General features: G+C 41.9%; 1 protein-coding gene across 1 annotated transcript in view; it reads right to left on the bottom strand.

Moving 5' to 3' along the window:
• WWC1 (WW and C2 domain containing 1) overlaps positions 1-25,014 on the bottom strand; it is a 74,413-nt gene that overhangs the window by 11,244 nt on the left and 38,155 nt on the right. Inside the window, exons 3-13 of the mRNA XM_082490087.1 lie at positions 21,745-21,948; positions 19,968-20,044; positions 18,946-19,025; positions 17,893-18,022; positions 17,186-17,332; positions 16,050-16,123; positions 10,544-10,786; positions 8,960-9,049; positions 6,061-6,599; positions 1,927-2,035; positions 7-87 (exon numbers count right to left, since the gene is read on the bottom strand). Of these exons, the coding sequence (XP_082346213.1) occupies positions 7-87; positions 1,927-2,035; positions 6,061-6,599; positions 8,960-9,049; positions 10,544-10,786; positions 16,050-16,123; positions 17,186-17,332; positions 17,893-18,022; positions 18,946-19,025; positions 19,968-20,044; positions 21,745-21,948 (1,774 nt within the window). The remainder of the gene's footprint in view (positions 1-6; positions 88-1,926; positions 2,036-6,060; positions 6,600-8,959; positions 9,050-10,543; positions 10,787-16,049; positions 16,124-17,185; positions 17,333-17,892; positions 18,023-18,945; positions 19,026-19,967; positions 20,045-21,744; positions 21,949-25,014) is intronic.

Below are 25,014 nucleotides of genomic sequence, written 5' to 3'. Positions count from 1 at the left end.
GCTTACCTCATTGCAATTTGCACTTTAGCTGTCCCAACTGCTTCTGTATCATCACTGTCAAACACCATCACTTCTGACAGACATGGCCTGAAAAAAATCAAAGACAATTAAGGACTAGATTTCCCTGTTATTGAAGTGCTAGCATTTAGGTGATACAAGATCTTTTCCCTTCCATTCAGGGGTTGGGTATATGGATTTTGTAAAATTAGCAGCTAAAAGAAAGCCCATTTAAGAAGTAAGCGCAATCATCCTTAGAGGTATGTATTACAGTGCTTATCAGCAGAAAGTCATATGCCTTTCCCCTTCACTGCCAAAAAAAAAAGCCACACAAAAGACTGTGCAAAAATAAAGCACTGGGGGATTTTTAAAGGGTTCCCTTGACTGGATTTTAGTAAAGACAGCTGACTGCTCAGCAACAGAAATAAGACTTAACAACTGCAATCCTGTTCTGCATCATGACAGCAAAAATTCTCAAGTTTGATTTGATTTAAGTTATTCCTTTGTTTCTTTAAGAAATCAAACTTCCCTAAGCACATTAAAAGTGACAGAGTACACTGACTGGTTCTCCTCGAAACACCTATGTCGTGGTTTAGGCCAAAATCCACTACAAAATCCTCAAACCAGGACACACCTACCTGCATCATTTTCCTCCCAATGTACTCCTCCTCCAAAGCTTTATGCACTGAAAGTCCCCAAAACTACATGCATTGTCTAATTGACTCAGAGGCTATGCTGTAGCACATTAAAACAGGATTAGCATTCTTCTAGGTATTTCCCGTATTAATTAGTACTCTTGTATTTCATTATAGTTCAGCTACAGAGGACAAACATATTGCTCATCCTACCTTCGCCATTTATTATAGGCATCAAAATGATACTGTAGGCATTACAAAGGTTGGTAAGTCAACAACCCAAGGAACCCTAATCATCAGATGTGCAAGTGTGCATGGGATGCCTTCTGTAATCATTACCCATTATCCCTCCTCCCCTCTCCACAGGGCTCCCTGTCCCCTTGAGGGGACACAGGGGCCTTAAGACACCCCACTGTCTGACTGCCTGGCTTGAACACATGAGGGCTACCTTACAGAAAGCATTGCACATTCTTGTCAAAGTGAATGGTGCTGTAAACGTAAAAAATGACTCATTTATCTAGAGAATTAATGAAGACAATGAACAAATGAATGAATGGGGGAATATGAGATGAACAATTTTTCACCTCCACAGTCACGTCTTGCAGCAAATGACCCCATAATTCATCTCAACACCAATAAAAACAGTAGGAAAACCTGGATTAGATGCAGCCAAGCCAGGTACCAATAAGATCAGTACCTTCCAGTGAACTTTTTGTCAAACCACCCCAGATAGCTTTAGCAAGCAGTAAGGGAGGCCCAGAAACCCAGCGAGAGCAGTGATGCTCAGCTCCGGCTCTAAGCTCTGCACATAGGGGGAGAAGTCCTGCAGAAATCACGTGCTGGATCCAAGCACTCGGGAACTGCATCGCAGCGCAGACATCCATGAGGCAGTTCAAGGTGCTTCTGCTGCCTGCCTTAAACATCCCAAAGTCCTCTCCTGTTGACTGAGGGCTGTCATTGACACCAGCACAGCTGACTGACAGGAGGGGAACTTCACACCTGCCAGATGGCTCTGCCACCCCCATTGAGGCAGCAGTCACAGCTTACCAGCACCTTCATGAACAGACCAACTGTTCAAACAGTTCTCCGTGAGCTTGCTTTCAGCTACTTATATTATGGGAAGCATGGGCTAAATTCAGACTGCTCATAATTTTTTCAGAAGTATTAAGAATTCTGAGATTGAGAACTTTGGCCGCCAAATTACAAAAAAGATCATAACCAGCATTATTCCAGCTGACTCCTGTGTGCAAAGCTGAATCATTGGCTTCTTCCTAGAGAGAGATCTGATGTCTACCTTTGTACAGACGCCTCATATACCCCGCTATCTCCAGCAACAGATTCATCAGACACTGCAGCTGACACACACGCCACCTTCAGTGCCGTCCCTCCAGCTGTATTTATACCTATCAGAGAAGCACAGAGGAAAATCAAAAACAAGTGTTAATGAAAACGATCAGGAGCAGCTTTTTTTCTTATCCTGCCCCCAAATTGCAATTTTTTCCCCACATAGTATTGTTAAGTAACAGCGCGTTTCTGAAGACAGAGAGGACACAATTAGGGTGGGCTGTGCTCAACAGCCACCACAAAGTTAGTGCTTCAGGAACGTGCCCTGGAACTGCCCTGGAGAAAAAAAAGCTCCTGGACAACCAGAGGAACAGCCTATGTGGTGGAGGTGACAGCAGTGCTTTGTTGCACACTCAATGCCCTTTATTACTTGGGTCCTGCAGTGGCGTACCCACAGGCTGAGGTTACACGCCGGTTGTGCTGAGTGCGTGACAACTGGCTAACCCCAGCCCCTCCATGGGCGCAGGTCCTCGCAGGCAACACGAGGAGAGGCTTTCAAAGCACTGGAAAGGCAGGGAGGTACCCATGAGAAGATGGGCAACGTGCAGAAGAAGCAGAACTTCTGAATCCTAGTGAAGTTATAAATACGAACCATTAAAAGAGCTCCTACTACAAGTCACCCTTAAGCAGGCAGTAGGCCTTCCTAGCTACCCAAAGAGTACCGGCTGGGCAAATGCTACTGACCAAGCTCTGGCCAAGTATGGATTATGCTTAGAAGTATATCCCACCTGGAGAACTTACACCAAGTTTAGCTTTGAGGAGGTGGAACAGCAAAAAACCCATGACCCACCTACCCCTAAACCCAAAAAGTTAGTGTACACAGGACAGAAGATAGGTCCAGACAGACCAGGTTAACCAGCGAAATGTGGAAAGCAAGAGAGATTATAGGATTTAAAGTAGCAGCCATATGCAGGAATGCAGGGAGAAGGAGACAGGGAAGAGAAACCAAGGAAGTTGAAGCAAGGAGTTTTGCAGAGAGGTGTTATCTCACTTCAATTTCTTATGCTGCAAATCAGGGAAACTTCTGCAAATTCTGCACCTTTTCCCTCGAGCCATCCCATTTCTGCAGAGATATGCTTCAGCTGCGAGTCTGGAGAACTCTGTTTGCCAAGGTGGCTGCTGAGGGCTGGGATGTACCCAGCCCTTGGCTCTCCCCCTTTGGTGCTCCTGCTCCGAGGGTGAGGAGGTGCTGGGCTGTCACACTGGGAGCAGCCATAACCCCATAGCCAAAGCGCAGCAACACACTCCTCTCCAAGGGGCTTTCATCTTTCAGAAGTGGTCCCTCTTTCCTGGAACCTTAGGAAAGCACATGCCCCCATACCAATATATGGTTTCCAACCCATGTTTTCTTTATTACAAAGCAAGTTTCATTTGTTGTGTTTTTTTTTGTTTGTTTGTTTTTTTGTTGTCCCCCCCCCCAGTCTCACATAGCCAACTAAAGAATTAAAACCAGCTTTGAAAAAAACATTGCCGCAAAAAGTCTGCATGCTTAACATTGGGTTATAGAATAATATAAGGACTTGTTCTAAAATCAACAGTAGAGGGTGCTACAGGTAACACCAATATATTGAGTGCACGTGTGCAATTTGGGCCCATTTATCCATGTATTTTTTGACAATACCACTGAATGGTATTTTTCATCTTGGTATTCCCATGGAACTGTAGGACAAAAATAAATGTCCAGACCTTTTGCCTGTAGGCCAAACCACATGAATAAAAGTTAGCATCTGTAACATGATGTGTCAGTCATTAACTGAAACAAATGGATCCATTTAATACTGGCATTCACAGTTTAATCCCTCCTCCCTCCTGCTGCACTCTGCTTACCCTGGGCTATGCTGGAGGTATGCAGGCAAGTCAACACTATGTCTCCTCTTTCTGTAGTGCTGCTTTGTACCCCTCGTTCCATGGTTTTAATATGAAAATCGTTTCCTCTTTTTCTCCTTCAATTGCCAATGCCATTTAGTCATTTCAACCCAGAAAGTCTTCATTTTTGATCACTTCACCCAAGCACCTTGCGGCCAAGGGGAACGAATAAAGAGGGCGCACAAAACCCAGCAATGAAGTGGGTATCTCTTTGTGCAGCAAAATGCTAAAGCGTAAACCCAAATAAAGATGAACAGGTTTCCTGAAAAGGATTCATCATGCAGCCATCCTTTTCCTTACCTTTTTTGCAAAGGACTTGGAAGCTTAGCTCTGTAAGTCTTACACACACACTGAACCTGTAACTTTTTCACGTGGCTAACACAAAATTTAGATTTTCTATTTTAAGTCTCTAAACAGGTATCACAAAAAAAAAGTTTATGGAAGACTTCAGAAATGACTCAACTCTCCTCTTTATTTCCAAGCAGGCAGATAGCACTTCCTGTGGTTTTTTCCACCTTTTTTTCCACTCATATCAAGAATTTAATTTTGTTCTTCACTTCCAGCCATTTCCCCTTCCATAGGCTCTCCTGGACACACCATGACAAGGCCCTGAAGAGCCACGTCATGCACTGTCCCTCACATCCATGCTGTTTCTTCAGAGAATGCCAGACTCTGCCAGATTCCAGCTTTTGCTATTAGTTTGACCTACATCTCTGAGTATCACTCAGGTGAGAGAGGAAACCTATTTTAGCTTTAAAGGTAGCAGGGGTTCTGTTCTAACAGAAACAAAAAGCAAATCCCTCAGATATATACTATTCAGCTCTACTTACAGGAACACGTGAGCATGCTTTGCCCACGTGGCCAAGTACCGACCACCCCAGATCCAGCCACCATGTTTTGGGTGCTACACTGAACCCCTCTCCAAAATGCCTGAGGAGTAAAATCTCATCTCGTTATTGCCCTGAAATAAACTACTTATGGTGATTATTTTGTCTGCTGACTGGCTAACAGCAATAATCACTTAATCTGCTTAACACCTGAGCTTTCACTTTAACAGCCCTGACAAATCTTGAAGAGCTAAAAAGGTTAAAACTAATCAGCACCCAGTTCTAATAAGAATAATTACTGTTTCCTACTCAAATGCGTAATACCTTTTGCTTGTAGGAAAATGGTAGCTCAAAGGGGAAGAACCGCACACGTCTTTTATTGTATTTTAAATAGCATCAGCCTTCCTAATGCAGAAGGCAGTGATAATGTGGTGCTAGTTCCCTTTATTCACATAATCCTATGAAAAACAGGAACAAACTGCACTGCTGGTTCATATGATGAGAGCTTGCAAGTTTACATTGCCTTTAAAACTCTTCTTCACTGCAGTTACAAATCCAGTCATTTCACTCGTCTCCACTGGATTTAACCCAACTACAGTTGTGAGGGCTTCTGACAGGCCCTAGCACGAGAGCCCTGATGGCTGCCTACTGCTTTCCATCCACTTCAGCCCAGCCATCATTCTAGAAAGGGATGAACCCTTCCCACCCACCAGCAAGCCATATGCATGTATGAGAACATCCACAATCTCTAAATGTATTATTTTATCAGGCTTACAATCTAAATATGTTTTTGTTGCTAAGAGACCATCCCCCTCAACACAGCAGAAATTCAAGTGCAGCCTTGACATGTCTGCTCAGCTGAGGTTAATAAATTCATTGCCACTGATTTACTGGGAAGCAGAGCAAGAAGTTACGTATGCTGAGGTGGCGGGGAAGGATTTTTATTATCATTTATTAACTATTAAACTAAAAGCCTTTCCAGGTCTTCTTCAAAAGCTTGGCCAAAATATTAGTGTCAATATGGCATTACATGCCTCCCAATTTCAGACCCAAAACACTAGACAACATTCTGAATAGTTAAGTGCATCCCACCACAACCATTTATACTTGCACATTAAATCCTTGTAATTTGTGTATTTGTGCGTATAGGCACACTAAAAACACACGTAGGTAGTCTTCCGTAAGACTCACCAGATCAGCGGTATTTTTTGTATACAAATTAATATACCAACCCTTTCTTCCAAGCAAGGTAGAACACACAGTTGAATACACTTCTCAACACGAAGATATCAAGTTGACTGACAGCTTTTGAAATACTTGCTTCTCAGTGCTTTATAAACTACATTGAAAATAAACGCATGCATGTGCATGCAAATAGTTTGTTACCATACCTTGACCTAGATGTTTATCTCCTGCTCTAGGCTCTTCCAGTCTACAGTTGCCACTCCCGGTGTTCAGGGTGAGTTCCGAGAGATTTGTACTTATCTCTGCATCATCAAAATCCATATGGCTTGAAAAGGCATCACCAGTTAGGAGTGGGTCTATCACCAGTGGAGAGCAAGGTGGAGATGGAGAAGAGAGAGATGACCTTGGAGATAGCGATGTCATGGATTTTGGAGTACCAGACAATGATCTCAGAGCCTGTATGCGACTGGTGGTATCTGCTTTGTGAGTTTTCGCTACTTCATTTTCATGAATAGTGGTGATACAGCCCGACGGTCTAAATCCAGTGGCTCCTTCTAAGAGCAAGTCAAGCTTGTTTTGATAGTCCGAGTCCAACTGCTCCAACTGCTCCAGGTGCTCATAATAGAGATCTGTGAAACTGGCTGAGGTGGACGAGTCCTGGCTGGAGGTGGCAAGAGACCCTCTGCTAGATGCAAGAGAACCAGGGCTGCTGCTCGAGGAGAGGGAAAGCATGCTGGTGGAGAGACTGAAGGAAACAAGTCAGAAAACCATTATACTGTATCTCCTGGTTTCTCAGGGAAACACCGCAATGTCATCAAATCTCTAAGCCCACGTGGTACATTGTTTTGTTAGCTCAGGCCATATGCATTAGTCCCCACACCAATCCAGACTTGTAGCCTACCCAGTGGAAAAGCTGGGTTACTTTTAAATAAAAATATAGTTCATACACTTTTTTCTACTCACCATATCAACCTCATAAGAGTCCTTGTTTACCCCAAACAACTCTAACGAATAGTTTCAAATCAATTAAAATTAGCGACAGTGTTCTCCCACATCTGTCTGGAAAAAAAAAAATCTGTAGTTCCCATTAATCTCTAAAGCAGACCACAAAAACCAACAAGGCCCACGCAAGAAGATGAAGTTATTGCAACCAACTGTCTGTATGGAAATTTTCTTCAATTTGCCTCAATCTTGGATCCCCAGCCAAAAGGCAGTATCACAGCTGCCTGGAGCTGGCCCTCAGAGATCCCAACAGCCAGCAGTTACCAGAAAACTGGCAGGATTTACCTATGTGAAAGACAGCTACATGGAATCCAGTGCCAGGAGAGCAAGGGGAAGAGTTGGGACTGGGCTGTGAAATCAGTTCACACAAATTATTTATCCCTAGAGATCTAGTTTCAGAACATAACTGACAGCAAAATTAATTTTAAGCAGGTGCTGAATAGAAGCCTGTTCAGATGAGAAAGCCCAGACACCACAGCACAGTTTTCTGCTCAGAAGACCCAACAAATCCTCCAGTGCCGACTACAACAGATACCATCCCTAGAAATTCCATTTAAACCAACACTCCTGCTCCAGATATTACATACCTTGCTCGTTACTGACTGTTTAAAGATCCTTAACCCTCACTTCAGATATGGATTAGCTATTGAAAAATTTCTGCATATGTATAAGTGGCTTAAGTTGCCCCGCTGAAAAACAGCGAGGATGTTAATAATCCTAATAATCCCTTATTTATTATTTATGGGGTAAAAGCTAGAAGCTGCATTTGTATAATTATGCCCGTGACCTTATGCGAAAAAGGCAAGTATGCAGAATTTAGTACAATTTTGGCACAAAATGTCTTCTGCATTTGTATGACAGATGTGCACTGCACCACATTTGTTCAAAAAAAGCTTTTGGGTGAAACGTAACTGAAACACAATAAATGTTTTTGCATTTTGGCAGTATATATAGATCGGGTGAGAACTAATAAATTTACAGCTTTTCAGGGTATTTCACTATCAAGAGGGAGGGGGTTTTAATTAATCTTTTCCCTATCAACAAACTGGGTTGAACTTCATTTTGTGCCTACCTTTGAATGCCAGACATTTTGCATTATGGGGTTAATAACAAATGCTTATTATTATGAAGGAGCATGCCAAGAACACTGGGTACATAGTTAGGAAGAAATTAGTTTCACATGCTTCTTGGTCACCTCAAAAGATCCCTAATCAGCTAGATGAAATGAAAATATGATGCACTTCCACTGCATAAGAGCATCACAGATAGCTATTCTCCATGGTGGCTTATTTACATGTCAGTCTTGCACTATGATTTCTTTCCAGTCTTTTCGGTGTCATCTTCACAAAATGAAACAGAATCCAAGTGGAGCAGAAGCTACAAACAGAGTAAATTCAGTACACACTGATAGGAAAAACCTCAACCAAACAAAAACCCCACCAAACTCTCTTCCTAATCAAAAAGACAAAAACATAGTTTTAGCTAATGATGATTTGGCCTTACTGCCTTGCAGTCATGTATTTGTCTGGAAACAGTAATTCTATGCTCTTCCAAAACTACAGCCTGAACAACCAGACCACGTCGTGACTGCAGAAATACTTGCAGATACCACAACAGATTCAGGGAAATCTCAATACATCGTCTACATTTCAAGCAACAGCACGCTTGGACTTAATTTAGAGAAATACTACCATGACACTCATATATTATGTGTAGTTGCATTGATAAGATTCACTTCACTCGCTGTGTGAGCATTAAGCTGACTTTAACATACTTTATTAATGTAAAACTTCAGTAATTCAAACATTACTAAAAAAATCTCAGCTATTCATAGTCCAAAATAGAAGGGATTGCAGAAACTCCTGTTGTCACAAAGGCACCACCACAAGGTTATTTATCCCACTCTAAAGCACCCATCTGAACTGAGTGGGACGTATAATCCTCGAGGCTTCTCTTTCCACTGACCACACAGGGGTCTTAGGCCACTACTACAACTGAAAGGCCTTTTAGACCTCTCAGCTGGGAGATGAAACTGTTAGCAGAGAAAGGCAGTTACACCATGTGCAGTTAAAGCACCTATAACTTCTGTAAAAGGTTACATACCTTTTCAGCTGAGTGTGCAACATGGCAACTAATCGTGTTGTTTCTTCCAGTTCTCGGACTAGCTGATTTCTTTTGCTATTCAACTTCAATCTAAGAAAAGAGAGAAGAAAAAGATGAGCTAAAGCAGCATTTTCTATTCAAAATGAGGAGTAAAGAAAAACTATTTTTTCTATGAAATCCTACAAAAGTTAATAAGAATACACAGCATAACACGGGACAGAATTTGGTCAAGATGCACTGGTGTTTACCAACTTTCAATACTCCTAAAACGTGGAACTTGATCCTGAAAACATTCACAACAGGGAAAATAATTACAGCTGGTACTATAAAACTTAACATTTCTAGGATCAGGCCTCAAAAGAGTCCGGCAGATTTTGCTTGCTATATACTATTGCGTTCTTATACTTACCGCACTAATAAAGGTGTAAATGCTTTCATTTGCTTTCAGTAAGGCCCACAGATGACTAAGGTTTACCTGACTTAGTTATTAACCATCTCCTTATGGCTTTACATGAATTATGGACTTTAGCAACATCTCAGTTTTATTTCACACCTGAATTGGTTTGAGACACTAACATGCACACTTGGGTGCCCATTCTCTAACTTAACAGGCCTCCAGACAAGAAATACTTCTCCAGAAACATGCTGCTTCTTTGGCACACTAGAACAGGACCATATTCCTAAAAATCACAAACGAAAGTGTTTCTCTTACAGCAAGACGAGAAATATTTGTTGAACCACAGATGTTTCAGGCTGGTAAAAGTCCTGCAGCTGAAACATCCGAGATGTCTACAATTTTTCCAACACGACAAAACCATGAAAGGACTATGTAGAAAACTGGTGTAGTCTGGACACCGAGTATGTAGAAGAAATGAAAATATAAAGTCACAGAGAGAGTGAATGCAACACGCCTATTCCATATATATTAAAGAGACTGCAGCTAAAATAACACTGCCATAGCCACCCACATTAATACATCCAGACTGCAAAGCGCTCGTAGGCAATGCCTAATGCAGTATTCATCCTCACTGTACACTCCCATGAGATCTTCCCCTGCAACACAAGTAAAATTAGGGAGGACAGTTGGCGTTTTTTTCCAGCTAGTTCAGATTCACAGGATATTCCACACAACTCCCACAGCCCTGTCAAATACCAGTTCCTACAGGAATCACATACAAGGATGCTCAGAACGAACAACAAATTTTAAAAATTTAAAATTCCATCTGCTGACATTTACCAGGCTCCAGACTGCACAGCAACTGTGGAAGCTGCTGCGAGGAGCTGGCTGCATACAGAAACATTGTAGTACACTAACATTGTACCAGGCTATTTTGAGCACTCCTTACATTCTCATGGAGGGTCCGTTTGTAGGAACAACCACCTTTCCCCACATGGGGAGAGAGACTTGCAGGTGATTTCTGTTGGGAGATGATTTCAGAAACATTGCAAGTAGAAACGGTCTCCTTGGAAATCAGAGGGCACAGGCACACACTGCTATCAGCATTCAGCCAGGCGATGCTGCTGCTCGCTCCCGAATACCTCTCATCCAACAAGGCGAGCTCTGTCCTACGCCCAGTAGCCTACCTCTCAGTTAGAGCTTTGCTCTGAGTGTCTCTAGCAGCCTGAAGGTCTTCCTCTAGGCGCCTTCTCTCCGTCTCCAGTCTCTCCACCTCTCCTCGAGTCCATTTTCTGGGGCTAATAAACCGCATTTCTTTTAAGAGCTCCTCCTTCTCATTAATTAATATTAGACGATCCCGCTCGGAGTCCAGCACGCCGGGCCAGGCTTCGCTGTCAAGCTTCGCCAGTTGTATTTTCAGGTTTGCTATTCTGCAGCAAAAAGGAAGCAGTTATTCAATGAGGAGTGTCTGAGCTACTGCACCACAGACACGTGAAGGTGAACCACGACCAACCACATCTTCCACTGCCCTGAAGAAAGCTCTCGGCTCAGGGACAGCAACCCTCACCCTTGTGCCCTCCTTACCAGGGTGCTGTCAGGTGATGGCACTGCCACAAGACTGACGTGCAAAATGTGATTTTAATTTGGGTTCGCTCCCAATGGTAAGCTACGTCTTTAACTAACTTGCAGTGTCCACCAGAATAGTAAAACAGAAATTCTGGATCTCAAAAAAAGCTGTCAGATATAGTACAGGGTGTTTCATATGCCTTGCAGCTAATGACCTCACTGTACTTGGTGCGGAGAGTATTATGCAGCAAATATCTGATCTTTCATCAGTTTTACGGAAAAGAACTGTATACTCTCCATAGATGATCCAGATAGGCTGATCAGTTGTTACTCAGAAGTTTAGAAACTAATTTTGATTTACAAGAAGGAAGTTAATCATATGCATGCTGCTACTGGAAGAATCCAACTATTGATTCAACACTAAGCATTTGGGACACACTAAAGAGCTAGGCTGTTTCTGCTGCAACGTACACCTGAGGATGTGAAGAGTCAAAGAGACAATACAATCCTACCTAAACCTAAAGCCACTTATTTGCATGAAATTTAAAGTCTATTTTCATTAGCGGTATCATTCCAGATTTCAGTTGAAAGTCTGTGTTGCTAATCCTTCTGCACCATACCACAGCGTCTCAGGCAGGAAGATGATTACTAAAAACAACAGCAATACAGATCTAAAATTTAGCAAGAGCTTTGATTGACAGCAGAAGACAGCACAGCTCATGGCAGGTAAAGAGGTTGCTCACTCCAACTATCTGCCCATTCCCAATTTCCTGAGTATCTCAACTGCTCATCAGTTAGCTCCACAAATGATCAGCTTTGCAATGCAACATATAGAGGGAAGCAAAAAAACAGCAGCAGGCCAGGATACGGAACCAAGGGTGGTAATGTCAGTCTTCCCAAAGGAAGCTGTCTCCTTTGGACTCGTTGACCTACAACTCTTCATGACCTGATGGGGCGATCATGGTAGTTTGGTGAGAAACGATAGTACAGCTAAAGTTGAATTAGAGTTAGAAAGGACTTGCATTTCTGGAACCCATACAACCAAAAATGCTCCAGTGGGGAGCAGGGAATGGGGAGGGCAGAATGGGCTGGGGTGAAGAAATTACAAAAGCTTAGAAGGCAAACAAGGAGAAAAAGTATCTTGCAATATAAGACAAGATATTTGCAAAAATAATTCATGTGACTGAAGACAAGAGAGCCAAGGCATACATACTCCTTCGCGCGATTAACTCAGGTTAATCTCTCACTCAGGTTTAGTAAATACGTAAGAAATGGAAGTAAAATGCTGTACGTGTAAAATGAAAGTCTAATCCCTTCATCTCCCTTTGAAAAGGGCCTTGTGATCCGTTGACAAAATTACTGGACTTAAATTGGGCACAAGAAATAGTTGCGGCTACTAATCTGCATTCATCTCTCTAGAATTTGGTTGATGCTACAGAAGCGCGCAGGATGGTGCACACTTCCTCCAGCAAACCAGCACACACTCAGGCACAGAGCAAGCTGAATGCCAACTAGCAAAATTAAAGTGTGTGGAGTAAGTAATAAGATGCAGATCTGGGCAGCAGCAGCTACACGACTGCTGAATGGCCTCGAAGAATAAAGCTTTGTCTTCCAAGCTCCGGAGGCCAAGAGGAACTTGAGCCCCGAGAGAGCCTGCGAAGGATTAGGCTCACACAGACTGACCTGCCTCCTCCATCACAGGAGACAGACTAGAGATCACCTTTCCGAAGGGAAGCCTCACTTTCCGTAAACCCATTTCCCACAGCAGGTTGCTTACTCTAATTAAAGTTCCATAATTGATAGATATGCAGCTCAACTATTTTTAGGTCTTCTTAGGAGCTTGTTTTTGAGTGCCTGATTAAGTGAAACACTGTGCTCCAATGAAGAATTAACAGTGGCATTAATTCATAATCCAAGAATTCCTCTGTGCATTTTGAAGGGATATGAGTTTAAGAGGATTGGTTGGCATTAATCTGATCACTTTTGGCATACATTTGCATGGCTATGGCTTCTCCACTGGAATTTCTTCTCTATGCATTTCCAAGTAACAGCTTTGTTAAACTAACCTCAAGTTTTGCCCTTTGTAAATGATCATTCTTTTTCTCCTTCTCGGTTAAAAGGAGGTTTATGTATTCTATTTTTCCCATAAAACAGCATCATTACAAAAGAAATGCTTTGCAGACTGTCTGGGATTTGGCTGCAAACTGCAGCCCTTCAGCACTGACTGACCGAGTCTGAACTATATCCTCGCTGAGCCATGCGAGGTTTGCACAGCAAAGAAACCGGCAATACTGGGCTCGGGTCACACAGCCTTTCTGAACAGCCACTAGATTGCAAGACTGAACAAAATACAAAAATACAGAACAGGAAGATCAAGTTTTACTTAGCTGTTTTCTTATTACCTGGAAAAGGTAGTTAGATGATTTATTCATTGTCAGATCAAGCTTTTTTTTTTTTTTTTTTTTACTGGGGAAAGCTGGTACTTATCTGTGATACAGGCATAACGCGTAAAATGTGTTATCTCTCTGGAGCCCATGCATCTGCACAGAAGCATACATTAAGATGTGCATTCACAACCAGTAATTAACAATCCTGTATCAGATCAGCCTCAGTTCTTTGGGGGGGGGGGGGGGGGGGGGGAATCAAAGTGGGAGGTGTGGTCTAAAAACTGACCAGTCAAATACCCACTATTGTTGCAATGCTGCTGACATTGAAATATTCCATCTTGGGAGATTATAAAATATACTTTTGAAAGCCCAGAGTTACCACCAGTCACACGAAACCCAAGCTGAAAATTTAACTGTTGAAGGAACTAAAACAGTGAACAGAGTGTAAGTGCTACACAACTGAGTTGCTACTATATGTCTGAAATTGTACAACATAGTTTAGTTGCACCTCTGATGACATTTATGCTGCAGTAGCTATCTCCTTGTAAAGATGAAGCACTGACATCTCTTTTGTCATGATACCGATTATCAGCTTCCAAACCAATTAAGCTAAAGTTTTGTCACTGTGATTGCCCTTTGTTCTTTTTTGCAGGTTTCACATTATCTGCTCTAGGGCTCTCTTCTCACCCAGTCATGAAAGAAAAGGACTTAGTGGTGCGTGAGGGAACTCGCAGAATTGTACCCTGACAGCTCTGCCACGGTGGAGTTCAGCAGGATATTCAGCTACATCTGCAGCTTCGTCTGGTCCACTACAATACTATAAACAGCATCTGCTACAGTCCACTTTCAAAATCATCAGCCCTTTAATAAATCTAGTAGTTCTAATTAATACGGGATCATCTAGATTTCAAGGCCTTAAGTCTTACCTTTCCAGATAACGCAGAGCTAGTAAGACAGATGCGTTCCCACCATTTGGCTCCCTTCCCAATACGTGCATGGGCAAAGTACTTGCTCTTCTTCTATTGTGTTTTTAGAACATTCTAATAGTGTGCTGTGGGGACAGGAAGCACTTCTAACATCACAAGGAGGAATTTTCACAGGAGCAGAAGGCTCTTTGTGAGTCACTATATCCACAGTATTGTTCCAGCCTAAAACCAGTGAAGGTATTTGTTTCTACAGCTCCTACTAAAGACTACGCCAAAACCACAGTGCTCCGACAGCTGAAGATCTTTTCATTTTAGCATCAATTATTCAGGCCTATTCAGACCCATCTTTCCTCGTGATAATGTTTTTTAAACTCTCAGAAAATCTATAGATAATCTAAGACAGACATGAGGTACCAGACCTTGTTTAACTGCAAGACAGTGTTGTATGCCCTTCATCATTACTTCAAATGAAGTACTGTGCTGCCTTTATAGAGTTCTGACTCTTTTTAAAGAGCTTATTAATTATCTTCTCAGATTTGTCATTATTCACTCGTACCTTCTTGGAAAAGATACAGGCTAAAGTAAGAGTGCTCCATTTCAATCTGAAGATGTAAAGTCAGCATGAATTAAGTTGCAACCTTGAGCAACGCTTAAAAGTAAAGAGCAGTTTTAACATTGAAAAATTAACTACCGCATTTGGGGGTTAATAATATTAATGTTTTAAAAAGACACAGAAAGATTTGAACGTCAAGGTAGATGTTCATCTTGGATTATCAAAATAGACAGTCCTGATAAAATTGCTCCACTTAGGATGAAAAGTGTAAGGTCATGTCAAAAAGCAGCTGGGCACACAGTCTTTGACAACTGCCACAGATACAGATCAAATTTTATGCCACTGAGAAACATGGCCTATTGCTCATGCCAATATACTAAAATGAGAACACGATGAGTAACCTCAGCCTTAAAGCTCTTATCTCTAACCAGAGACTGGAGAAAAATCCTTCTCTTCACATATATTGCAAGTACAGATTGTACCACACATCTGAAGTTTGTTTTTCTGGAATTTCAAAGTCCTTTTAGAGCAGTTAAAATTGAAATCACCACCACTGATGGTTACATCACTGAACAAGAACTAGCCCAGACAAAGTCTAAATATTGCTTGTTGGTTTTTTGTTTAACTGGAGTATTTATCCATAAAAATACAGGTACTTTCTAAACAGCTGAGTTAGCTATTATCTATTAAAAAAAGTAAAGCCCAGAAAAATTTTGCCCAAATTAGCCTGCTAAAGTAGATATGATTTTTTTTAAATCTATTCTTCATTCATCTCAGATCAGAGGGCAAGGGTGAAAACTTACATTCTTACAGATAAGCAGATGAGCTCAGAAATTGTAGTCATTGACCATATTTTGATAAGTTAGGTGTTAACGCACCTATATGTTTCTCCTTATCTGTCTCAAAGCCATGCAAACACCCATTTCATTTCCAATAAGGTACGGAGATACCTTGCAGTACAGTCTCCTTATTAGGAACGGGGAAGCATTGGCAACAGGCAGCAAAACCATTTATGTCCCCACAGGTGTGGCCAGACTGAATTCTTCATGTGTTAGTCACTCCTTAGTAATTTCTAGGATGGTTATTTATTTCTTGAATGATAACATTGGCCCAGAATGGCTATTGCCTCACTGGCTCAAAAATTACCATGTTTGTTCAGCAGTAACGCTGGGTTTCAATCCGAGTGGCACCTTTGCTAGTGAAACGTATCTTCAGGATAAGCTGTGTGACAGCCAAAAGGTACAACAGTCCAAAGAATTACCTTCTCTTTGCTTCTTCATATTGAAGGCGTAATCTCACTTTCTCAGCCAACTGGTTATTGCTGCTGGTAATAAACTGAGACACAAAACATAAAATCAGCAACTTAGTAACCACTCCTTATTTGATATTCCCTATTGAAATTGACGATGTTACAAGTTACACTTGCTCTCGTCAAACTCATTTACTAGTTAAATCAATCACAGAATAGAAAAATATTACCTTTCATTAATTATTTCGTGATTGCTTCAAAAACTTAGAAACCCACAAGATTCAGAGGCTCTTTTTGGTCTAGTTCATCAGAAAGAAAATTTACCACATCTATCTCGGGCTTCTATTTTCATGCACACACCACACACAAATAGATTCGTAATCTTTCTTCTTAGATGCTGTTTGCAATCTTCAAGTGCTGCGTTGCATTTTAGTTTGGATGGCATTTTGCTTTGGTTGTAAAGTCTTAAACACAAGCAAAGGACGTGCCCTCATGCCCAAACCTGCAGATCCTTAGTCACACGTGTGGCCCTGACTGAAGGTGGCTGCAAATGTTTCGGTACAGGTTCACAGAAGAGGCTTCTGTGATGTCCTGCAAGACATACGATGTACCCACAGCGCTGACTGAGTCCTTGCCGAGGCTGGCACTGACCTGACAGTTAGGTTCTTGTTGCACGAGTGGGACTGAAGGTTTGTGAGTACTACACATGTTTGACAGCAGCAGAATACCTGCACGTATGCTATCATTCTCACTCGGAACACACTAAAAGCCAAACACGCTCTTAAGGGAAGAGACCTCACTAGAGCACAGCCCATACGCAGCTGTGAAAGTTTCTTGTCTAGTGGCATATCACTGCTGTAATGAGCTAAGGGAACATTTGTATCACAAGAAGCTACATCTAGAGGCAAAATAAAACTTACTTCCCTTTTATTCCCACCTGGGTTGTTCTAATAGAGACAGTGTGGGGAAGGAGCAGGTTGCCGTTAGACATACATTAACACGGCACACAAAAATGAAGGTCACACTGAGGTTGAAACCAGGAGAAGGTATCATTTCACAGATATGTCTGAAATCTCATGCTAAGGCAGTACTGCATATAGTTCAGAGGAATGCCTCCACGTGCACTTGGTTTCTCACACATTACTTACATTTCCCGAAACGTCCGTCTGGGAGCTGACATCCAGGTACTGCCGAGGCAATAAAGGGCTGGAGCTTTCCACAGACACACTGCTGGCCCACAGGTCTGACTGGGATCCTCTGTCATTGACAAAGCTGTCTTTTAACCTGGCCAAGCTCTAAAACCATAAAAAGTCATGAGGTGAGCTCATTTCTGCTCAAAGCATCTCAGCAGCTACATAGCTTTAGCCAAAACTACATGATTAAGATCTGACCATGTTTACTATGTGCACCCAGACTCCACAAACACGAGGTCAGGCATGGCTGGATTGCACCTCCCACAGCTCGGAGCATCCCACGGGCATGAGCACACCACCTTGCCCAGCTAGACAGGCTCCCAGCCGGAGATGGCACACCAAGTGGGACACGGTACTTTCATGGCTTCTCCCGATCTGCTGTTCGACAGCAGTACAGTCACGCTGATTCATTCTTGACCAGTAAACCCCAAGACAAATGCTCAAGCAAGTGCTTACTACTGTCTGTTGCTATACTTTATACTTCTTATTTCCAGGTTTGGAAGAACAAAAAGGCTGCAGTCCAACCACCATACAGAATTAATACATGTTAATAAAAATCTCAATTACATATCTGAAATACAAAAAATTTAAATTACTTCTCAGAAATTCAACCTGGTAGCAATGGCAACACAAAATACTATAAAGTCATCCTGTTTCAATACCTGAATGAGGTCTTGTTTTTCCTTCTCCCCTGATGTGATGGCCTTCTTGAGAGCTTTCATTTCACTTAAAATGGCTTGTGCCTCATCAAGTTTGTAGCCACCTTGAGTATCAGACATTTTCATGTCAATTCTGCACAGAAATTAGAAAAAAAAATACAGTAAGCTAATGCTTTAGAAAGTCCAGTTAATTTAATCATCCTAGATGCATGCATCTTGACATTAATTTTTAAGAAAAAACACGCTCCGAAGTATAACAAAGACGACAGAAGGAACAAAGAACCCCACTCATCACTGCTTAAGTTATTCCACTCAGAAGTATACTAAGCTTCAGAACTCTGATTTTCACCATGTCACCTCTTTGACTCCTTAGGGCGGACAAAGATGCACACGAAACCCCCAAAACAGTATGTTTGGGCAGATTGCTGCTAGTTACCTTGTTTCTAACCCAGAGATGATCAACTTAGCCATCTATGAGAATTACCTTATTTTCAGTCATGATGTCAAAAACCAGGCACAGACCTCACACGCATGGATGTATTTGCTTGCACAACCTAATTACAAGCTGCCTCTTCTCAAAGGAATTCCACCACAGTTGACATTTATAATAAGATATTAACCAGTGACATTACTTAAAACATGCCAGATGTCTATTCATACAAAGGTAAGTACTTGAAACTTTTCCTCCCCTTCCACTCCACCCCAAATTTTTCCTCAGCACTCTAAAACAATAGCTCTTATAGTTAAGACAATAGGCTGTACTGTGTCATCCATACTGAGCAATACTGAATAAAACAGAGTACCATTGAACTGGCAAAAAGCTGATTCAAAATCTCTTTGCCATGAAGTCAGTTCTGATGTGGTCACATACAGGCATTGATTTGAGAGAACTATCCCCATGGCTGTGTACTGCTTTCAGTTGCGTATGCCCAAAGATATCAGCAGCAACACATTTCAGCTTACATTATTTAGGCAGCTATTTATAAATGTAGAGGGGGATGCATTACAAGCCAGACATGTTCTACACTGAAAATAAGATCTTGAGAACAAACTTACTTCTTCAGTGTTTGAAACCCATGCTCTTTGTACTGGAGCTCTTGCTTCATGTGAGCTACTTCTCTCTTGAGTTTATTAACCTATAACAAGATGTCACAGTTTTAGAATTACACTTTATATGTATATTTAGGTACAGAACTACCCATTCAATTAAAAACTTACTCAGTATAGACAGTACTCTAAAGAAAGTTTCCAGATAATCAGTTCATCTCAACAGCAGCTAACAGCCCTGACCACATCCTCATCAGGATAAATCCCTAGCCAGAGATAACATCCAGTACTCAGATATTACACCACTTAATAAGGGGCTCAAGGGAAGCACCAACCTCATAAGCACAAAAGCCGAGAAAAACTCAAAAGGAACAGGAATGAAACACATGTCGATTTCACTCAATAACGTTTAAAACCTTCCCAGTCATTAAAAAAAAAAACACATTAAGCATCAGGACAGGAGTTACACTGCAGTGACAGAAGCCATCCTCCAAGATACCAGACTAAAAGGCCCCACTGCACGACTAACACAGCAGGATGATAATACATATTGTAAATCCACTGACCCTACAGCTCGCTGTTTTATATTCCTCCACAGAGGCCAGACTGACCTACTTTACTTTAGTCCTTTCTTCTTCCCAAACTGAGCTCTGCATGAGAGCGCGCACTGCCGCTGCTAACAACCCGCACTAAGCCCAGGACAAAACAGCTGCCAGTCTCTGGAGAGAACTCGCAGCTCTCCAGCGCTGCGGCACGCCGAGGAGCCAGCAGGCAGCTTGATGGCCCACAGCACAGCCGTACAGCAGTATGTACTGCCAGCTTCCAAGGAAGTCCAAAGTCTAAGGGAAACAAAGTGTTTTAAACTCTTAAGATGGCAACGTTTGAGAATTCTGATAAATTATCTCCTAGATGAAGAATGGCAACATTAGCTCTTCCAACTGCTTTGGCATCTCCTTTTAAGTATTTGCCACGAGGTTTGGAAATATCAGTAGATTACTCGTGACAAGCAAAGGTCCGTTTGTACTACTTACCCTGGATTTTGTAGTAGCAATCTCTGCTTTGAGGATCTCTGGGTCATACTTGGAACTTGACGATGATCCAGAAAGCACTAGAACAAACACAACACTTGGTTCAGCAGCTCCACCTTCCTCCCTAGTCTTCTACCAGCCCCATCACGAATCAAGACCTCCTATCGCTCCTGCACACCCAGATCTCCCCACATTGTTGGTGTAGGCCTTTTACCCATTTTCTCTTCTCACCCCTCAAAGGCAGGGAAAGGCAATAGTGCAGTCAAGTACTCCACAAAAAGTGTATACTAAAGAGGCCAGAGCATGTCCTGCATCTCCAAAGTCTTGATTTGTTCCTGGTTAACACACTTAACTCAGACTCCCAAACATGGTCACTCCATTCAGTAGTGTGGCTCCCTGCATTTCCAGAGGCGCTTAACAGAACTGAAGGGACAGGCACTGCATAAAGGTTTACTTTTTTTATTTTAACCTTTCTTGTTGAGTAAACGATCCACTGAACCTTTAGAAACAAAGAAAAGCGAAGAAGGAGAAGAAACGGAAAAATGCAATGCAGGCCTTCTCACAGCCTTGAGGACACGACCAATCATACAATGTGTCACACCGGATTAAATCAATGTCCCATTATAAGCGGAACTCTCTTCTCAGCAGCGGTTAAAACCCTTCTGCTTCAGAAGGTACAGAAGCTCCCCAGTGTGCAATGTTGCTAGAGGTAGCTGTAGGCAAGGGAGATATTTTGATCCTTACAGCCGTAAGTTTATGCCCTATAAAACATGGGAAAGCATTTCTAGTTCTTTCTGTTTGGCTGCATTTTTAAAGACAGATCGCATCACATCAATGTAATTCATGTTCACAGTGTTCTTAGTGTACTGCTCTGGTATACCAGTACTAAGGCAGAGTGCTTTTAAGAAAAGACCAAAAACTACTTCAGAGATGATGGACAGGACCCTAGTCAAGTAAGAATCCTTCAGTGTGACAGAAAACTACTTAAATAGTTTTTAACATCAGGCACGGGATTAGCCAGCTGAATTCAGCACCATAACTTAGCAAGAGCGGACTGGGGGCAGGTCAGTCCACTGATGTAGCTAGCAAGAACATAAAAAGTCTGCAATACTAAGGATTACAAAAACAAATTCTGGAAGACTTGCAGGAAATAAATCCTCCTCCGGATACTTTCCAGCCCCTAACTAGTAACAGTAAGGAGGAAATTTGGCCTTCTATAAACATTTCTGCACTATCTCTTGAAGCAACAGGTATTGATGTTTCCTGTGTGACAAAGAATATGGAGCACAAAATGTTCTTCATACACAGAGACATAATCCACCAGTGTTAGCTTTTACAGGGCATAAAATACAGACCCTTAGCTCCCCAAGACTCAACTACCTGGGATGTTAAACTCCAAAAGGGCCTGGGAATGCTATCTGAGATGAGCCTTCTTGCTTTGTTTCTATATTTTGGACAGGGGAATCAAGGAAAACACCATATAACTTCATTTTTTCACACTGAGCCAACCACCACATATTTTCACATTTGTTGAAACCCGTGCTGAAAATCTGCACACCAGCTCCAGTGACTGAGCACCGAAACAGTGTTTCATAACAATTATCCTTCATCACATAGGTGCTAGGCAGCTATTGCTTTTGAGACAAACTGAGCAAACACAGGGAGTGACACGGCATAACGGATCCCGGTGCTCTATCAGAGGACCAGCTTCAAGCGTTTTACTGTCCTAGTGGGTTCACGACTGAGAAAGTCACTGGATAAGAGTTCACTAACTACTCACAGCTGGTCTGAGAGCCCAGTTTGTGCTCCCAAACATCATGCAGCTGTCGATATTCTTGCTGGGCCAATTCAAGCCTCTGCTGTTTCACTTGATAGATCTCCTTCTGTGCAGCAATCGCCTCCTGGGCCAGGACAAGATAGTCTTTCAGCATATGCTCCTGCTCCCGCCGCCATTGCACACGAGGGTCTTCTATCTGTGTAGTTTCTTGGAGAGAAAACAGAAGGAGGCAACATCAATGGAAGGCAGGTTTGTACTGCTACCTGGAAATGCTCCACCACTTAAGGCAATATTTTAGAATAGCCCCATGCCCCATTCCCTAATAAAAAACTAGAATAAGGATATTTTCCTTTTTTCTTCGGAGGTGACCATTGATCCACGATGAACTCCAACGAGCTCTGCCATACTGAATCACTGTATAGAACAATTCACGATGAAATCCATCACACAACTCTTCCGTTCCTGAAGCCAACCTGGTTCTGCCTCTTAAAACATCCACGCAAGCACATATGCACATACAAGCTCTAAGATGCTGACACTGACCATTAGGCTTCTCTTTATTGTAACTGCTTTATAACATTACTAACATCATACCTCTACTATTTCACTGATAAACTTTCAGAAAACATCATTGCCACATGACTGCATTATACTGCATCTGACAACATGAAAGCAATTACAACTCTGCCTGTCCTCTTTTGCTGCCTCGTGGCTTTTATCAAAAAGAGGAAAGAAAACCTTCTCGCTCAGATTCCATAGGTAAGTAAAAATAAAGACTCATTAAATCACAAAATGTATTCACGAAAGCATCTCAAACAGCATTATATAAACAGCATCTCAGAAGGGGAGTGAACATTTCCTTACTGAAAGCAGGCACAGCAGTAAATCACTGCAGAATACAGGAGGCGGAGTTTAAGAAAAATATTTTTTGGTAACATAGGCAACGCAGTCATGAACAGCTACACCATTTCCATCTCCGTTACCCCAACACAACCAATACATTGCTTTTCAGGTCTCTAATCATGAAAAACGCATAAGGTCACAGACGCGCAGCTAGTCCTAATACTAATTAGGCAAATTTATTGTCAGTACTTGTCTCGGTTTTGTGAAGAAGTGCCCAAAATATTTTTCATTTCTCTTTCAAGGCTATTATATGTTCTTGCTTGGAACAGGTTCCAATATTCAGTAGACTAAGTGCTCTAAACTGTCTAAACGACCGTGCTTGAATAAGGATGCCTAGTTACCACACAATGAATAATTAATAAAAAGGAGCTGCTTGAAACTATCAGTAGGAATCTAATCTGCATATATTAAGAGCCTCTTTAAATATTTAGTAAAAGCTGCCATGGTGGAAGGTATGAGCAGCTCTTAAGCGAGTCAGGCATAAGGCTAACACCACAATACACAGGATTTAGGGAAGAAAACAGTTTGACAATAATCCTAGGAGCAGAACTAGAAATAAAAGATTTTACCCAAGGGATGGACACTCAACCATTTTCACAAGCTGTCCATGATCATACTGAGGAGAAAATTAAAGGATACTCCAGCAATAACTTGTTTTAACAGTATCTTAAGACCCAGAAAAACACATGGCATTTCAAGTTACATAGAAAAACTTAGAGAAGCTGCAGAAGATGATTAAAAAAAAAAACTTTTAAGATGCTAACAGTATAGCTTGTAGAAGCATTTCAACAAGAAGTCCTTTATAGGTCCTGCTAGCACAAGTGACATTTCAGCTGATGTAATACTAAAGCTAAGCCTGGACCTAAAATACTGCCCCAAAATAACCTGATGAAAAAGCAGCTACTGGTGCCAACCGCAGGTGTGCCGACCCAGACAGAACAGTGGTCTCTCTTAGAGGCAGCAAAAGAAAAGTCAGGAAGACAGAGCAGCGTACCCACAGTAAGAGTGTGAACACCCCAGGAGCCTGTCTCTATTCTTGCCCCCAGATCCCATTTTCCAGCTAACCATTACCCACACCCAGGAGGAGTAAGTCCCTCTACTCCACAGGTGAAGCAGAAGGGGAAAGACTGCTGCAAGTTACCCAGAGAGGTGCCCCCCATGTGCCAACACACGTATGTACTGAAATGGCTTTGTTCCCATTTTTCTAAATATTCACCTCAACCTTTTCAGTAATCACAGCACTAAGCATATCCTCTTGATTGCAGCTTTAAGCTTTGATTTTCAAATGTGTAATAACAATCTACAAAAATGTTGGCCAAGGGCTCTCGATCTGCCCTGGCTACTGAGAAATGCAAAATAAATTCAAAAGTTACATGAAAAGACTACAGAAATGCAGGCAATTACATCATTTGTTGTCTTGTGAATTTTTAATTTAATGTTGAGCTTGTCACAAATAAATCTGATTGTTTCATGTTTGAAGAATGTAGTCTTACTATGCCTGCATCAGCATCTGGCAAGAAAATCATCATTTCTTTGTGCAAATCAAATTCCAAAGAAGTTCTCCCAGAGAGAGACACTCGGGGCTATGCATTAATACTGTATTAGGAATATTCTGGGTACTCAATTCAATTTAATTGTATTTATTTTGCCTCAGAGAGAAGGTTAGAAGTGTTCTCCAGCTCACTTTTTTTAATGGCTCCTGGCTTTAGATTTAATTTAGGTCTGTCCTTGGGCTCGTTTCTGATAATTAGTCTCAAATACTTGAAGTGTGCAGCAAGAATCAACATGCCTCCATTCCCTTCACACCCTCTGATGACGGTTCCTTCCTGCACAGGGAATCTGCAAGAGGTCTTGGACATGAAGGTTTTGGACGCTCTCCAGAGGATACTTCAACATAAACCACAAAGATGAGCCTCTTGATTAGCTGAAGGTAAGTGGATATGGTTTACTTTATCATGATTTGGATTAGAGCTGGCATAAGAAATAGAGTCATGATTTCGTTTCTCATCTTTTTAACCTTTTAATTGAAATTCTAAGTCAAGTCTTACAGTTTCTGGCATCCCCTAGAAGTGAAACTTTATAAGAGCCACTGCTATTAAGCAGGTATGAGCATGGTTTGAAGCCTTCTCTGCATGCCCTTGGAGCCTGTGGTGCTTTTGAGTGGCATGGGCCAGGGGTAACTGCCCCGGACCACACAGGGCTCAGACTTGCAACCAGATCTTCGTGCATTCACCCCGGGGCCAGCTCAAACGTACAACTAAGGTCATGTTTGGTTTGTCCTACCTACACACTGCAGTTTCTGCTAGCTGAAACACTCAGGAGGTCCAACAAGCTTCCATGTCCCACAGCAGGCTTCACAAAGTGTTTTTT

This window comes from Vanellus vanellus (genome assembly GCF_965231255.1).
Source record: "Vanellus vanellus genome assembly, chromosome: 13".
Taxonomy (NCBI): domain Eukaryota; kingdom Metazoa; phylum Chordata; class Aves; order Charadriiformes; family Charadriidae; genus Vanellus; species Vanellus vanellus.
This window is presented reverse-complemented; position numbering and strand designations above follow the sequence as displayed.